The sequence below is a fragment of the Nyctereutes procyonoides genome, unplaced genomic scaffold (assembly GCF_905146905.1).
Source record: "Nyctereutes procyonoides isolate TBG_1078 unplaced genomic scaffold, NYPRO_anot_genome, whole genome shotgun sequence".
NCBI classification, from domain to species: domain Eukaryota; kingdom Metazoa; phylum Chordata; class Mammalia; order Carnivora; family Canidae; genus Nyctereutes; species Nyctereutes procyonoides.
Window position 1 is genome coordinate 36571138 of NW_026575140.1, and position 18224 is coordinate 36589361.

General features: G+C 47.9%; 1 protein-coding gene across 1 annotated transcript in view; it reads right to left on the bottom strand.

Annotated features, from left to right (window-relative positions):
• Positions 1 to 307: 307 nt before the first annotated feature.
• The window catches only part of PLPP3 (phospholipid phosphatase 3), an 82174-nt gene continuing 64257 nt past the window's right edge, over positions 308 to 18224 (bottom strand). The window contains exons 5-6 of the mRNA XM_055305404.1: positions 14822 to 14998; positions 308 to 2243 (exon numbers count right to left, since the gene is read on the bottom strand). Of these exons, the coding sequence (XP_055161379.1) occupies positions 2118 to 2243; positions 14822 to 14998 (303 nt within the window). The 3' untranslated portion in view covers positions 308 to 2117. The remainder of the gene's footprint in view (positions 2244 to 14821; positions 14999 to 18224) is intronic.

Below are 18224 nucleotides of genomic sequence, written 5' to 3' on the forward strand. Positions count from 1 at the left end.
GCCTTTGGGGTACCCACAGCTCCTCCCTCATTGACAAAACCCCTTTAGAATACAAAAGCTCTTTAGAAAGGCCTGAGACAGAGCAGAGCCAGAGCCTCTCTGGGCAAACAGGCTTTCATAGATGAAAGAGCAACTCAGACAGCTTTGGCTATCCAATGGTCACTGGAAGTATCGGGAAGGGTGCCCCGAGGTGAGGCTGGCCCATTCAAAGAACTCCGATCACTGATCACCCGTGATCCCACTTCCTCCTACCACACATCCGAGACGGCACATCCCTCGAACATTCCAGGATTCGGGCTCCTTTAAATAGTTGTGTTATGAGCTTTTATTTAAAAAGCACATTTAATACAAGTATAGTTTCGCAGATACAAGTTTTCACTTTGTATTCTACAAAAGTCTTTGAATATTATTCTCTTTACAAAATGGAACCTTACAAAAATACTGACAATTTAATGTTTTTATACAGTCTTCTCTAGTTGTAGTTATTTCTCTCATTGTAAAACAATGTCTACCACAGAACTACGATATTTTAGTTGATATTAAAAAAAAATTAACTCAATGCTTTTTTAAGCAGCTAATGTAAATAACACAGGTCGAGACACAGTTTATAATCATAGTGGATATAGCTAAAATTGTTTCAGAAATAATATCTTACATAGTTAACTTTTAATGTTTTATACATTATTTATATAATATTTATATATAAAAAATCATAGCTTGCTAGGAGTTGAAATGAAAGGACGGCTTCTGTGGTAAGGATGTGCATGTGGTTGATCCTTGTGGTTACATTTAGCCCTTTGAAAGGTCTGCATCCGCGATCGGAAAGCCTTTCTTCCTTCCCCCTTTCCTCAAAGGTTCAGTAGAAAGGATCCCTGTCTACTGCCTAGAGTGGGGCCTGGCTCGGAAGGACACTTACAGATAGAGGATGAGAAAAACTCTACGGAGATTCCGCCCCCGTGTTCTGCCCAGCAGAACCTACCAAGAACTGCCCTAGAGATCAACCCCAAGACAATAGTGTTTTACACAGTTGAGCAAGAGCAGCCCCCACAGAGACCCCAGTGAGCTCCGTGAACTGGAGGGGCAGCCTCTCAGGCAGGAGACCGTCCCCTACTCTGGCTCATCCTGACTTCGAGTAGCCAAAAGCTTGGGGAGTTTTTCACTCTTGCCCCTTTGCTCCCACGTCTCTTGTGCGTAAGGCTGCTTTCCATCAGCTGGCGGCAGAGCACGCCTTTGCTCCCATTGGGGAGCCTCCCGGGAAACCCTGGTGGGCACACAGCAAGGGCTTCGGGGGAGGAGCAGTGAGCGAAGCTATCGTTGCCGAGAACATGCAGGTGCCGGGGGCTGGAGACCACAGCGGCGGCCTCCTGCAGCTGACGTTCCCGCACCATGGCATGATGCAGCAGAAGACACGTGAGGGCCGGCACCCTCATCTCCTCCGAAATTGTGCTATTTGTGAAATTCCCTCATCCACAAAGAGGCTCCTAATCACTAAAGCTGAGGGGCTGTGGTTGCTGGCCTGCGGGCCACGGGGAGGGAGGGCTACGGAAGGCCTCAGGACTGGAACTTGGACTCAGGATCTAATCACCTGGCTTAGAAAACTTGCTCTTTCTTCCTTGTGTTGAACTTCCTGAACCAAAGTCACAGTATGGAGTAGAGTGGTGTGGACAGAGACACAAGAGAGGCGCCCCGCGATGGCTATTTTCTTGATTCAGTGCTATTTCTGGCATCGTGTGCTACAATGGGAATTTGAGCTTTTCTCACAGGCCTGGGGTTCCTCGGGTCACAAGGGTGACTGGCAGGCTCTATGCAAATCATTTTAGTGTTTGTTCCAGAACAAGCCCGTGTTCACTAGAACATGAACACTTAAACCAATTGCACATCCAGGATTTCGGCACTTGGTGTTAGTTTGCTGTTGTTTCCACATAGGTGAACACTACCTATTTTGGAAGGCCACAAAGTAAGACTTGTTTTTGTGTTGGTTTTTTTTTTTTTTCCTTTTTAAAATCAGTTGGGCAAAAAGTTTTTCCCTACATTCTACTGTCTGATGAGATTGAAGACCAGCAAGAACTTGCTGTCAGCAGTCATTTCCATAAAACAGCTCAGGAGCTGGGCGGCACCTACACCATGTTGTGGTGATTGTTCCTGTCAATAATGTCCACAGGTGAAAGGATTTCCTTCCGGATAGTAGGGGGAGGCAGGGAGAGTGTCGTCTTGGTCTTGAAGAGGTCGGACACAAAGAAAACCTAGAAGCACAAAATCAGACATCCAAATCAATAACTGACATCCGGGGTCTGGGGAAGAGGCAAAAGGAAGGTTAGAGGAGCATAGACTGGGGAAAGGGGACCCCAAACCGTAGATCTTTGAATGGGGAAGGATCATATAAAGATCATATATATATATTCCAACTTGTGTTATACAGATAGGGAAACTGAAGCCCAGAGAGGGACAGTGACATGCACCAGGGTTGCACAGCCATGGCAGGAGTAGAACTCAGTTCTCTGGACTCTCAGCCCAGTGTTCCCTATCCCAAAGCCTACTTCCTGATTTTTCAAGGCAAATGTGTAGCGATGAAAAACAAGTTCCTAAACAAGGAAGCAAGTCATAATTATGTCACACTCATTAATCCACGACACTTTCCCTTTCCTCAGAAAGAAATCAAGGGTGTGACCACAAGAGATCAGCCAACATGAATTCCTATCAGCGGGATTGGAGAAGGAAGCAGTTGTGGCCACGTTTTCCTAAAAGCCCGGTGATCTCAACAATTTGATGGGGGTGAAGAAGCCGGGGGATTTTATTGCTGAGGGAGTCAGCAACTGACCCGGGGGAGAGGTCAATGAAAACTCCTATCGCTCCTTCCCAAAACCCTTCCTCCTATTGAGCACGAGACCTCACCCAGTCTTAGAGTCTCCGAGGAACACTTACTGAACACCCAACTTGCAAGGCTACGGGGATGGCTCCAGTGTAGTTCCTGTCTCCATTAGCTTACGATGACAGATTCAAGAACTTGATGAGTTAGCGGAGCAAGAAAACTTTGTGCTTTGTATCAGTTGGCAAAATAAACATACACACATCCATTTGAGCCACTCAGCAATAGGAGTTTGTATTGAGTAAACCCTAAGAGGCAGCTATCAGGCATGCCACGTAATAGGAAACACATGGCTGGGTTTCAGAATGGAGACTAGAACACGCTTTCAAATTTCCTTATGTTTAGCAGCTTTCTGGATTGAAAAGTCCTTGGCCTGCAGCGGGTCATGTGCTCACTAACAAGGATGGTACTATGATTTCATTCTGGACACAGTACAGGCTAGCAAGTGAAGTTCTTAATTTAATAAGACTTCAGCAACACCAAGGCTCATGCAGCCAAGGCCTGGCCATCATAGGGACTTGGATCACCTGTTGAACCAATTTCCAAAATGTCCTTTCTGTAGTAAGACAGCAGTCAACAAATGTGCAACAAAAATCACAGCAAGAAACTGGTGATGCAAGGCAGCACAGGTGGCTCAGCGGTTTAGCGCCACCGTGATTCCGGAGACCCAGGATCAAGTCCCACATCGGGCTCCCTGCATGGAGCCTGCTTCTCCCTTTGCCTGTGTCTCTGCCTCTGTGTGTGTGTGTGTGTGCGCGTGCGTGAGTGTGTGTGTATCTCATGAATAAATAAATAAAATCTTAAAAAAAAAAAGAAACTGGTGATGCTGGTTAGTCAGGAGATCAAGTGACTAGAAGACAAACGGGAAACAGACTTAACCAACTATTACAAAACACTGACACCTTCTGAATTTTGTGCCCATTCCATAGATCACCTACTCAAACATTTAAATTTTTTTTTTAAGATTTTATTTATTCATGAGAGACACACACAGAGAGAGGGGGGCAGAGAGACACAGGCAGAGGGAGAAGCAGGCTCCACGCAGGGAGCCTGATGCAGGACTCAATCCGGTGACTCCCGGATCATGCCCCGCGCTGAAGGGAGGTGCTAAACCACTGAGTCACTTGGGTATCCCCCAAACATTTAATTATTATCTTTTTGTAAAAAAGTAATAAGAAAAGATGGCTGGGATATTTCTATGCTACCATAATAAAGTCAAATATTTCAAGAAAGGTAACATTTTAATGTTTGCAGCCCAAGGGCTACTGAATATGCTATTTTGCAAAGGAAAAAAATTAAGCCTTCTGTCCCTTTCTTTTCCAAGGAGGTATAAATGGTGAGAGACTTGAGAACCAAGTCAAGAAAAGATTTGTACCCAACCCTGCTGGGAGGTTCTAGGCCCCCTAGCCAGGAATCCTTTATACACGCCGTCATTGAAGGGGCTTTCAAGTGCTCCTAGTATAAGGATATATTAAATGAACTTGATTAAAGTTAAATGTGGAGATAATTGAACTTTTCAACTCTTCTCTGACAGGTGCAGAGCCATTGTCCCCATCTCTACCCTGGAAACTATCTACCCCTTCCTCCGCAACTGTACTTACTCCTGCCCAGCAGCTGGCTACACCCAACAAGGGTTTTTACTGCTCTCGTTTCTTGGAAATCTTTCTCCTAGCTTCATCCCACCTGCCGAAGACAGTCCCCCAAGCCCCAGTAAACATCATCCCTTCGAGATTCTGACACCACCTTAATCTACTGGCTTATTTCCCAGTTTATTTTTCTGAGCTCATAATTAGGGTTTCCATTTCCCAGCTGCAAGATAGGGATAATGTAGAGCTTCAAAGCAATCATGTACTGAGGAGACCTAAACCTGTGTCTGGAACACAGCTAGATTAAACAAAAAAAAAGTTCCTTTCTGTAATGCTCTGGACCCCAAAGTAATGACCTACGAAGCCTAGAGTAAGCCGTGCCTCTCATATGTCCCAAACCTTGTCAGCCTTTCTTCCTAGGTGGGAGGCCTCTTGGAGGTGGAATCTGGGCTCTGCTGATCCTACATCACTTGAAACACTTAGGGTTGAGTCTTGCCCACCTGAGGGGCTCAGTACATGTTTCTTGTTGAATTTCTAAACTCCTCTCTACTGGAAGCGAGCACTCTGGCCTTTGACCTTATCGGCACAGGCAAATCCCCTGGACTTCAGGGGAACCACACGCTCATACGCTGCACATACGTGGCCAGGCGGCAGGATGAAAAGTTGAGTCAGGTCCAGCAGCATCCCCCTTTACACTGCGTTTCACTTTCAGCGTGGCTTGAGCTTACAGAAACACTTTTTTTGGGGGGGGGGGAGGGGATCATGAAACATGATGCTGTCAAGACTCAAACAGGGCTCAGTCTTTCTAACGCTTGAACAGCAGAACACAAAAAGGACCAAAGTGAACATTTCACTCGGAGCAGTTCCATTTCCTGCAGAAGGTGATCTCCACCCAAAAAGAAAACCCAGAGGCCCAGGCAGGGAAGGGTCTATACAAATTAGGTAGCTATCTGATGTCCAGGGAAACGCTCCCAGCCCGGAGCCCCACTTCCCCGGATCTTCGCGTCTGAAAGAGCACAGTAGAGAATCAACAACGGTGTCAGCAAGCCAGAAATCTATACCCTCAGCAGCAAGGAAAGTTCTTGTTTACACTGCCTGAAGCATTTGTTTTCAATTCCATTTCTCTGATTCTTTGCATTTTATAAATAGCTTTTTTTCACATTGAACATCTGCTCTGTGCCAAGCCCTCAGATTACAAAGATAAGGACATATGAGAGTGCTTTGCCCTCCCAAAGCTCAATGAGGTAAGAGATCCAGGTAAACAGACGACCACATTAACAGTGTCTTAAAGATCACGATAGTGGGAAGCCAGGGTATTGAAGGCGCACAGAGAACACGGCCTCTAACCCACACTGAAGGGAAGCGAGGGCACCTTAGAAGGCTTTCCCCAAAGGAGGTATATCTGAGCTTGGCTCAGTGAGCATAGGTAGGAGTTAGCTGGGTGGTGAATGCCAGGAATGTGGTTCTAGGCAGAGGGGCAGGGAGTAGGAAGACATAGGAGCAGGACAGGACAACACATTTAGGAGCTGTGGGAAGGAAGCTCAGAGCGGCGATGGCCAAGCAGTGAGTAAGGCTGGAGACGGGAGAGCCAGATCTCGAGAAGCCTCCTAGGACATGGCAAGGAGTTCAGATCTTGTCCTCTTGGGCCTCAGGAGCCACTGTCAAGGCCGTAGCAGGGAAGCAGCATGCTGAGAAGGCTATATCTGAGAGGCAGGAGTGGAAAAGGGAGCAGGGAACCTGACAGCAAGGGCACCAGGCAGGACCTGCAGAATCTAGGGGAGGATGAGTCCATGGCAGGAGCCTAGGCAAAGACATGGATTTCTGAAACTCTCCGAACAGACGGCAGTTGATACAGGTGGTGTGCATGTGTGCAGGGGAGGCAGAGCTCTCCTCTCTGGTTCTGCATTCAGCTCTAGAAATCTCTGCACTTGTTCCCACCGAAACTCTTCAGCTTTGGGTAACCACACCAGAGGAAAAAAAATTCCAGCTCTGCTTTCCTCTGCCTTCTAATATTTGGCGTCCCTCGGGTAGTATCCTGGGGAAGTGGTTCTGACCTTCTGAGTCAGAATGGCAGGCTATTCTGTGACCTGAAGGTGCAAGATGACTTCAGGACAGTGGAGTCCTCTGAGAGCAACACTACATACAAACAAGGCAATTCCAGGACGAGGAACCCATTCACGGTTAGGAGGAGGTAAGAAGCATACGGGGAGTCTCCTTGCAAACACTGACTGTCTTTACTGGACTGCTGCATCTGGCAACAAGCAGCACCGGCAACCAGCTTTGCCCATTAGAGCAAGACAGACTTGTCTTCAAATCCAGGCTTTGCCATTTTCAGTAAGATATCTAAATGAGGGACACGGTACCCACGTCTGAGGGTAACTCTAAGGATGTGATGTAACAAAAGGCACAAGGGTGACAATGCACCTGGTGTCCTTTAAGAGGTTAATAAATGGGAGTCACCATCAATGGCTCATGGCTTCAGTGCCTACCTATACAAAGTCCCATCTCCTCCCCTGCCCCTCGTGGAGGAAAGCAAGAAACAAGAGAACAAACTAGAAAAAATGAGAAGGAGAAAGGAGGGGCAAAGAAGAATGATTCAGAATATAAGCCCAGAGGTAAACGTCAAGCCGGACAGGAAGACCATATGCAGGTGGGAGTTTTCTGCAGGACAGATACAATCTGATCTCCAAGTCCTATAATTTGTGAGGCTATTTTGGGGGATGAGTCAACACAATCAAACAGGAAGATGCCTCTGATGTCTTGTTGGAGGCACTCACCCGCTCTAGAGATGCCAGGCCCCTGGAGTGCAGACAGTCCAGCACTGCTGGGTGCTGCCTGGCTGGGGATCCCTGAGAACCACACCAGCCAGAAACGAGAAGCCTGGTCTATAGTCTAGCCAGGTTTCCACTCCCACTGCTGTGAATGGCCAAGTCAGCAAATCCTGAGGGTCATTTTGTGAAGGGTATAACATGACGACAAAATTGTTCTCTAAATATTTCTGGAGTCCTTGAGTGTGTCAACTTCTGAGAATGTGTAAGTTAACTCCTTGAAAAGAGGAACCACATCCTCATACATTGAGATTTTTATAATCCCCCCTACCCCTCCTGCCACGAGCTTAGATGACAGCACAGAGGCAGATACATATAAAAGGAAAAGAATGCTGGAATCTTACAAGAAGAAGAAAACGGCAAGGCGTCCACTCTGGTATCTCTCTGAGTGTAGTCCTCAGATCATCTATTTCAGAATCAGCTGAGTGCCTCTTGAAAAAGCAGATTCCTGGGCCTGCCCAAGACCTACCAGAAGTGTGGCCTGGAATCTGCATTCAACAGCCCTACAGGTGTCTTCAAGTGAGAAGCATTAGAGGACACTGCGTCGAGATGAACAGGTGGGCTCAAATCCCACATCTGCCATTTAATGGCTGAATGCCTCACACATTGCATAACTACTTTGAGAGCAGCTCCTTTCATGGTACTGGATACTGGATTTCATGGTACCTTCCCTAGTATCTTCTCTTTGCTATCCACACAACTTTTAACAGCCTTCCTCTTAGCACTAGGCATAGACTTTTAGGTACAATGCTGTACCATATTCCCACTTTAGCCTATGACCTACTCAGAGCCCAACAACTGTAGCCCTCAATAAATTCTAATCCATCCCCATGTGAGGATAGAGACCATGTGCTGCTCCTTTTTTGTTTAAGATTTTTTTTTAAAGTAATCCCTATACTGTGGGGCTTGAACCTATAAACCCGAGATCAAGAGTCACATGCTCCATCAACTAAGCCACCCAGGTGCCCCTGTGCTGCTCCTTTCACAGACATCCCCATGCCTTGGCCCCTGGATTTCCTTTTGGCATCCTGCTCTACCATAATAAACAATCTCATAGATTAAAGGAATCATTTTCTTTGCAGGAGAAAGCCTTGGGACCTGGCTCACCCTCATGCCCTAAGTGTAAGTGCTATCTAAAGAAAAGTCATCCTTGGCAGCCCTGTCTTTTGACTAAATGAGAGTTACTCAATTGCAATCATCACTTTTTGACCTCAAAAAAAAGGGCTTCCCAGTGGCTTTTGGCACTGGGAACTGGCCAGCGTCTCTGTTGAATGATTTCCTGGTATATCTGAGAGGGAACTTGATGGGGTGGAAAGCGTGTCACACTAGGAGTCAGACAGCAAGATCTAGTCTCAAAATTGCTCCTGCTCTGTCAACCCAGGCTAAATCACATTCCTGTCAGGGCTTGAATTTACACGAAACGAAGAGGTCTGTGATTTCAGGTGACGGACCTGCCCTGTACTTGTGTGCAAATGTTATTTAAAAATTCATCTTTCCATAATGATTGTCAGGCTTTAACAGAACCATTTATATGAAAACACATCCTACCAATAAAGGGCCATTTGAATGCGACCTCTGTTACCATCGTGCATGGCCATCACTGCTACTGAGGAATGTAGAGGACATTAGTCCCATAAAAACAAGGAGGGCTCGGAGCAGCAGAGGAGAGACAGCTGGGGGCCATTCTAGAGGAGAATATGGATCTGGGCCTGCCCAGGGGCCTTCCAGCTCTGCTAGTGGGGTGCTAGGTCCAGCAGGAGCCGGGAGTCAGGAACACAGAGCTAAAGGATGACAGAGGTGGAAGAGGCAGCACCTGCCCCCCACCTTCCAGAAGTCCTACATTCTGATGCTTTCTAGGATCAGAAGACACACTGTGTTCTCACTGTTCTCATCCATCCCCATGTCTCCTCTGTGTGAAATGTCTTTCCTTCCCTTTTGTAGCTCACAGAAAATGTCCACTCATCAAGATTCCATCTCCTGGAGGGATTCTTTCTAGCCTTCCAACACCCTCAGGAAGAACTAACTACTCTGTCTCTCATGCCCCAGCTTCCCCACTAGATCAGTGTTTTTCAAACTGCATGTCACAAATCAGTAGTAAGTTACAAAATCCACTTACTGCGTGGTCACTACCAGCCTTTGTAAGGGTTGAATAGAAAATGTTGGGATGTATCACACACAGTAAGGGTAAATCTTATTTTATGAAATTTTTCAGTTACATATGGGTGCCTCTGTTGGGTTATGATGGGAAATGTTCTAATCACGGATCATGGCCAAGTCTGGGGAAGCTCCTGCACAAAAGCTCTTTAAGGACCAACTCTTTTTAGCTCCAAATCTTTCAAATAAAGCATAGTACCTCCCCATGACACACATTCAACCTGTATTGCACATGTGCCAAGCTTGAGCATCTTTTATTCATTGACTCCTCAATCCAAAGATTGTGGGAGGTACTACGATCCCCACATCCCACGATGCGGAGAGGTAGCTGAGAGGAAGTGACGTGCACACCATGCCTAGTCAGCAGGTGGTTAGTGAGACTCCTCTTTTGGAGTCTCTGCCTCACCATTCATCCCATTCATCTCAGCAGTGGAATGACAAAGGAGATTTGAGAAGGACACTGCAGATGGTGGAGCAGAGAGTCAACATATGTTGGGGACAAAGTCTGTCTCCACCTTTGCTTCTTTCTCTCATCCATCTCCATGGTCCTGGCACCCCTATCCACTGGAGAGTCGTGGCCCAGAGGAGGCAAGGTCAGACCCAGGGCCTACTGGGCAAAGAGCTAGACTTCTGCTGGGCTAGAAGAGACTGCAGGGTCATATCATCCATGTCCCTGTGTTTGGGCAGCAGTAGGACAAATCCAATGAGGATAGATGGGGATCTTCCATTAGAGAAGGAGGAGATCTCAGATCCCTGGCACAGACCAAGCATGTTTGGAGTTCACTGTCTTAGTCCTGTGAGATAGAATTAGGAGAGCCAGGATCTGGTCCAAACTCTGCCACAATGTGTCCTTGGGAGTGTCACACCCTCTCTGCACCCATTTCCTCTTGAGGGATGTCACCACCGAGCTCTTCTTCACACTCATGTTCTTGCTTGTTTCTTCTCCCAAGGTCACCTCACTGGGGCAGAGACAAAGAACACCCTCGCCCTTCCCTACATCCTGGAGGAAGACAGCAGCACACAAAAGAGCGACTGCTAGCTGAGCTACACCCCCAGGGAAGAGGAAAACCAGGAAAGAGTCTGCTGTGTGTTTATGACATTCGAGAGCAGCTGCTTCCTCTGCCGAACCCATAGCAATGGCGGCCTGGCCCTGCCCTGACCCCTCCCAGGGCCCCATAATTTGCCATCTGCGAGAGGGTCAGGGAGGAAGGTGACCAGATAGGCAAGTTGTCACCAGACAGGAAATGAACTGATGTTTGTTGCTTCGTCTGAGTCCCTGGGTTACTCCAGGGGTGGGTCTGGTAAGCCCAGCTGTAAAGCTCCTATGTTGGTAGGGATGACTGTGTGTGTGTGTGTGTGTGTGTGTGTGTGTGTGTGTGCGCGCACGCGTGTGCGTGTGGGTGTTTGTGTAGATAGGCAGGAGGGGCACTGTGAAGGTCACTATGTGCCTGTGTTTGCATTGGCTTGTCTGTGCATTTCTGTGGTTCTCTGTGCTGGTGAGAAAGAGAGAGAGGATGGATGTCTATGTGTCTGGGTACTACTGGGTCTGTCTGTGTGCCTCTGAGTCTCTCTACGTCCATCCACACGTATGAAGATGTCCATCAGTAAGCAGGCCTATCTGACCCTCCATGCCCATATCTCTGTGTTCAGTCCATGATGCCACGTGGGCTTTCTGTTCGTGATGAGAACCATCATCTTCCTTATCTGGAAAGGGTTCAACGAGTGAGAGGTAGGAGGAGGAAACTGAATCTGCTCCTGCTTGGTATGTGGTTCTTGTCCAGACACATCTGCTGTGATAGGTCTTACTCTCAACAGACCGGGGTCAAAATGCTAAGCTGTCGTGGACTGTTGCCCAAGGCTCTGCAGTGACTCAGCCAACAGTCTAGGGTGATGCACTGCACCCACTGGGGACCTAAAGACAAGTCCCCTCCCCAAATAGAAGCCACCTTCATGGACACTGCAGAGAGACGGCTCCCTCTGAGAAGGCAGTTCCAGCTTAGTCACTACGAAGTTGGCTATGCCTTTGAACTTCTGTGGGAGAAGGTCACAGAGCCACGGGGCCTGCAACATCCATTCACCGGATGAGGAAACTAGGCGCAGAGGGGAAGTGTCTGGCCCGGGGTCATAAGCTCACTCAGCACTCGTTCTTTTTCCAACCCTAATCAAGCACCTATTGTGCCAGCCACTGCACTCAGCCTGGGAATGAAAAACCAGAAGGTAAAGCCATGGATTTTCTCATTAAGACACTGGCAGTCTAGTTGGGGAGACAGGCGTCTGAGCAACAAAACCAGGCTGAAGGCCACGGCAGGAAAAATACGCACAGGGCCCCGGCAGTAAGAAGGGAAGACAGAGGGAAAGGTGTGGTAGGTTAACAATACCACCTCCCCACTCCGCAAAGGTGTCTGTATCCTAATCCCCAGGACCTGCTAATAGGTCACCTCCCATGGCCAAACAGACTTTGCAGATGTGATGAAGTTAAAGACCTCAAGATGAGGAGATTCTCCTGGATTAACCGGGCGGACCCAATGAATCATCAGAGCCCTCCTGAGAGGGAGGCAGAGAGTCAGAATCACAGAAGATGTGGTGGTGACAGAAGCAGCGGCCAGAGAAAACGAGAGAAATATCTGAAGAAGGAGGAAGGGGCCATTGGCTAAAGAATGCAGGCAGCCTGCAGGAGCTGGAACAGTCAAGGAAACAATTTCTTCCTCAAGCCTCCAGAAGGAAGGCAGCCCAACAACACCCTGACCTTAGCCTGGTGACACTATATTGATTAGACTCATTGACTGATATATTGATTGATAGGACTATATTGATTCCCAACTCAAGAAATGCCAAGAAAGTAAATCTGGGTTGTTTTAAGCCACTAGGTTTGAGGTAATTTGTTGCAGCAACAACTTGGGAAACTAACACAGAAGGTCCTACCAGCGATGGGGTGAAAGCAGAGCCATGCTCCATCAAAGGGGGGAAAGCCATCTAGGACAGGAGCTCAGGGTGTAGGAAATGTTACAAAATCTGGTGTGCTTGGAGGTGAGGGGTGTGGACAGGAGACCTGGCCCTTGGGTGTCACAGTCCTGGCTCCAAAGACCACCTGCAGATCACCCTGGCTTCTCTACCTTCTCTCTGTGGTACTCAATCTTTCGCGTCCCTTGGGTCATCTCTCTGGAGTCTCAGTGATCTCATCAGTAAAATGACCCCATGTGCCTAAAAAGAGCCAATGGGTAAAAGATCTGGAATGGTGCCAGCACAGAGCAGGGGCTTTACAAACATTAGCACCAAACTCCTATCCTGCACTACAGTCAGCCAGAGCCAAACAGGATAAAGTCAGAGCCCTTACTTCCCTTCTTGAAAATAATCCCTGGTCCCCCAGGATACCATCTCATTGCTCTAGGATGTGCATGAGGGAGGTTACCAAGGATCCCCGTGCCTTTTTAAACTGAGGGTGCAGGAAACTCAACTAAGGCAGCGGCACAGAGAAAGAAGCAGAGCAGCAGGCCAGAGGGCTCAGAAGGGCAAAGTCAACACAGGGTCACCCCTCCCTGTTACCCCTCCCCGCAAATACCCGGCCCAGGTTGTCACTTCACATTAAAGAGCCAGGCATTAGAGAACAAGGTGGCCAGTTTATTAATGGTTTGTTAGGGCTGCTCATTAATGGTTTGCTCCTGCAATTTCTCTCCTCTCTGGCCTTGACTGGGAAAAAAAAAAAAAGTAGAATGAAAGTAATGAATAAAGCCATCAAAACAGGCTGTCCCTTGGCCAGCAGCTCAGATGTGACTTTCTCCATGGCACCCACTCTGATTGCCCCAGTCCCCTGTCCCCTTCCCTCCTGTACACGGTGTCTGGCCTTGCCCGCAGTGGGGGGCACCTTGTGTGATGCCCCATCACAGCACTGTGCCGTGTTCTAACTCCTACGCTGGCCCAGTGGGGGTGGAAGCAACTAGAGTGGCATTTCCTTGGGAGCAAGGGTCCTGCCGCCTTCATCCCTCTGCCTTTAAGAGAATGTCCCTTGTAGTGTTCTCAGGGAAGAGAGCCACCCACTGATTCTAGCTTTTTGGGTTTTTGTTGTTGTTGTTTAAATGTTTTATTTATTTATTCATGAGAGACAGAGAGAGAGAGAGGTAGAGACACAGGCAGAGGGAGAAGCAGGTTTCCAGTGGGGAGCCTGATGTGGGACTTGATCCCATGACTCTGGGATCACGGCCTGAGCAGAAGACAGATGCTCAACCACTGAGCCACCCAGGTGCCTCTGGCTCCTTGTTGATTAAAAAACACACGTATATGTTTACTAACTCTGAGCTAGATTCCATGAGAGGCGTGGTGAGCCAGGGAGCACAACACATGTCACCTATGGTCCCTGCCCCCGGGGAAACTCTAAAGGCTCAAGGGAGACACATGTCAGCAACTTCAGTACAGAGCAACGATGCCATCAGAGGAGAGCAGGAGAGGCTGTGGTCGGGAGACCCGGGGCAGCAGCCAGGCTTAGAAAGGGGGAAAGGCAAGGGCTCATCTAGATCTCTGTACTGTTGGTGGGTCTTACCATGAGTGGGGCAAGGATTATACCAACCACACCATGCACATGTGTGATGCCAAAACATCCAGCCACGACTATGCTCTGGGATTGCTGCTGGCCTGCAGTAAACTCCCCTGAGTGTGGCCCAGGAAGGCACAGTATCAGAGCAGGTGCTCCATCACTTTTGCCTTATGCCACACTCGCTGAGAGCCAGGGAAGAAGTGTGGGAAAAGGGTAACCGGGTCACCTGGGGCAAATAAAAACCTGGCCTATCCCAAGGCCATTCTCTAAGTCTTTCTCCCAACAGACAAGGCCCTTCGGGCTGGTGAGGAGACTGCTTAGCCTTGACTAGACCCTCTCTTCTTTAGCCAACATCAAATTTATAGTCTGACCAAGTCGCCCCAAAGATCACAATGGGAAGGGTAGATGTTTTCCAAGAAGCTGACTTCTACGGAATTATAAGTTTCCACCAAAGCAGCATGTGAGCACGAAATGAGTCAGGGACCCAGACTCCACTAGTAACTGGCATGTGACCCAGGAAAAATCTCTTCCTCTCTCAAACCCTAAATGTCCTCATCAGCAGAGTGAGCAAGGTGGACAATATCTAAGATCTCTTCCAGCTGCAACGTTCTATGAGCCCAAAACTTCCATGGTTACAGAGAAGAGGGCTTATGGATTCTGCTGAATTCAAACTCACAGGCTGGAAAGAAAGAGAAAATGTTTTCCTTTTACTGCAGGGGTCCTGGGGTGGGATGACTCTTTATACACCAAGCAGAGAAAAGGATCAAGAGCTCCCTAGCTTTGGTCACTGGGCCGGAAACATTTAACAAGCAAGCAGCCTGGGGCTTTGCTCGTGCACTGAGAACAAGATGCTACTCACTATGCAGCAGGCCACCAGGGCTCCTTGAGCAAATCCTGCCAGCACATCACTGGGATGGTGCTTGTGGTCGGACACACGCGACAGTCCTGTGTAAAAGGCCATCATGATCAAGGTGAACTGCAGGAGCGGCCGGAGCAGACGGGCCCCTCGCCAAGTGAAGCGGGCCTGCAGGTACAGCTGGAGAGAGGAGAGAAAACGAACAGACGCTCAGTGCGTTAGAACACCAGGCCGACACACACCGCGTTCCCGCGAGATGGAACCATCTGGACCTTAGGCGGCAGGTTGCACCCAAAGAGCATTCAACGGGGATGTGACCTCAAGTCTGTTACTGACACCTGGAGCCTTAGTTTCCATAAAAAAAAAAGAAAAAAGAAAAAAAGAAAGAAAAAGAAAGAAAGAAAGAAAGAAAGAAAGAAAGAAAGAAAGAAAGAAAGAAAGAAAAAGAGGAGAAATGGAAAAGCTGAGGAATACCTTCAAGTCCACTGCCTGGCACATACTAGAGACTTCCTAAACGTTTGTCCCCTTTTATCTTCTTCATGACTGAAGCTAATGAAAGAATGGTAAGCAGGGGAGGAAAGGTGTCTTTTCTGCAATCCGTGATGACTCACAAATGGCATCTGTGTGTCTCCCTGGAGACCTGGGCCGTCCAGTCCCTACACTACTTGCCGCTCAGGACTGTCTTGGAAATAAAAACGCAGGATTGATAAGAGAGGTACCATGACAGTCACAAGGGAAGGTTCCTGCCTCAACAGGAAGCACCTCCACCCAAGAACATTTTTTTTTTTTAAGATTTTATCTTATTTATTCATGAGAGATACAGACAGAAAGGCAGAGACACAGGCAGAGGGAGAAGCAGGTTCCCTGCAGGGAGCCCGATGTGGGACTCGATCCCAGGACCCCAGGATCATACCTGGGCCAAAGGCAGACGCTCAACCACTGAACCACTGGGGTGCCCCCAAAAAACAAATTTGTAAGTCACAACTCCAAACTCTGGATTTTGAGTTGGAATATAAGGAAACATAAAACCACCCGGACAATGCCGGAGAGCTTTCAGACAGAGGCTGACAGACACTGGACTGGGTGGAGTTCGAGAGTAACCTGAAGAAAAATGGAAGGAAAAAAAAAAAACCACCTCTGGCCGAAGCAAAGAAGTTGAAATGACGTCAACTGAGCATTGTCCCTCAGAGTTATCTTACTGCAGTTTCCGTTCTAACCTCTGGGCACAACCTACTTCCCAGGTTCCTGTGGGAACTTGGGAAATGAGGGGGAAAAGGCAACGGGACAGGGGGAGCTTCCGACGACAAATCAAAGGCAGGCCCTGGGGAAGAAGGGGAGCAAGGGGCAGAGAGAGAGAGCGGAGGGAGGAGTTGAGGGCGAGGGCCCCAACTGGGACAGGGGCAGAGGTGGGACTCAGCCCTTCCTGAAACTGTCCTTTGACAGCTTCCTTCAGGCTCCCAGGAAGGAGCAAGCCAGTGGCTGGCCCTGAGGAGAAAAACGAGTGGAAGTTTCCGGAGCCACCCCTGCCAGGGTGGGCAGGTAGGAAGATTGCCTAGCCCTAAGTCCTCAACTACCTGGAAGACAATTTCGAAACCCAGGCCTGGACCACAGCAGACAACTTTATAATCGTTATGAAATTCTCTGAACTTTAGAATCATTATGAATTCTCTGAATGCATTCCTGGGCAATCTAAGAACAACAAATGAAGAATAATAACGAATGTGCTGATGTTGGCTGCTGAGTGATAAAGTTCAACAGTTTCTCATATGTAAAAAATAACCAGTTAAAAAATCCAAAAGAAGTAGAATCATCACAGCAACAAAGGTGATTACGTAAACCGTAATTAGCTGTCAGAGAACCACGTAGGCCTCTAGGAAGGAAGGGATAGAAAGGACAATTTGAATAGACAGCGTTTTTATTTACACACACTCTACTAAGGAGCTCACAAGTTGGTACGTACGTTCCATCAGATTCCTATGGACATCCTAAGAAGATTTAGAGAAAAACACCCAAAAGCAGTGATTCCAAAAAGCACCTAAAAGTCCTCAACTGTACAACTAGCCAGAAAACAAATAAGCCAGGCACTCCAATAGGTGCTAAGGACACAGAAATGGGAAGTTGTAACTGCTGCCCTACAGAGCATTCCCTAGTTGGGGGAATCCATGAACACATGCAGGTGGACTTACAGGTTTCCTAGGAATTATGGGAAACATTGGGGACCCAAGGCAAGGGCACTTGACTTGAATCCTAAAGATGAATATGCATTTGCTAAGAGTTGAGGGGATAGTGGTGAGGGGTGTGTGTTCCAGGCAGAGTGATGGCTTAGAAGCCAGGGTTCTGGAGAACCTCAGAGCTTTTTGTACAGCCAAAGAGGGTGTAAAGGTGGGGATGGAGGGGCTGATGAGCAACAGGGCTACAGAGGCAAAGAGGGGCCGTTCATGTAGGGTGTAGCTGTCAAACTAAGGAACCTGGCTTCTACTTAGTAGGTCGGTCTTTCTCAAACCATACTCTGTAAGATTCTAAGGGTCTTTTAACTAAAGATGGTAATTAGGCTCTATAGGAAATCCTTACTTTCATTACTGACCATACTTAATTACATTTACAGAGTATCTACTGAGTCACAACTGGGAAACGTTACTGTAAGCAAATGGTAAAAAATTAAAGGATTTTGGGGATCCCTGGGTGTCTCAGTGGTTTAGCGCCTGCCTTTGGCCCTGGGCTGGAGACCTGGGATCGAGTCCCACGTCAGGCTCCCTGCATGGAGCCTGTTTCTCCCTCTGCCTGTGTCTCTGCGCCTCTCTCTCTCTCTCTCTCTCTCTCTCTCTCTCTCTCACAAATAAAATCTTAAAAAAAAAAATTAAAGGATTTTAAGCAAGGTCCTCAGTACTAGAAAAAATAACCTGCAGGTCAAAGGCTACCCCCTAGCTTCTGCAGAAATGAGCTAGTCATTGCAGAAGTGATTCTGTAATCATGAATCAAAAGATCCTTTCCTTCCAGGAGCGGGGATAGGATGATGCTGGTGTAGCTCCCACTTAACAAAAGTCTCAGGGAAAAAGCAACAGTCCATTTGCATCATGCCTGCCATGATCTGGCCTTCCTCCAGCATTCTGGCGGTGGAAGGGGGGACAGAAAGAACAGCAGGTATTCATCGGAAAAATCTCACCGAGCCTTAGGTTTTCTCACACAAAATAATCTGCAGATCCTCAGAAAATGCTGGTTCAAAATCCTCCAACTTTCCCCCACCCCTCCACACAGAGGGGTCAAGGGCCTTGGAAATCAGGGTGGGGCAGAGGAAGGGTGGGTTTCCCAACCGGACATGGCACACATCTCCCCTTCCATTGACTCAGATGCTTAAGGCTGGAGCTCGAGAAAAGAAAAAAATAAATACACAAGAGGAACTTGAAGA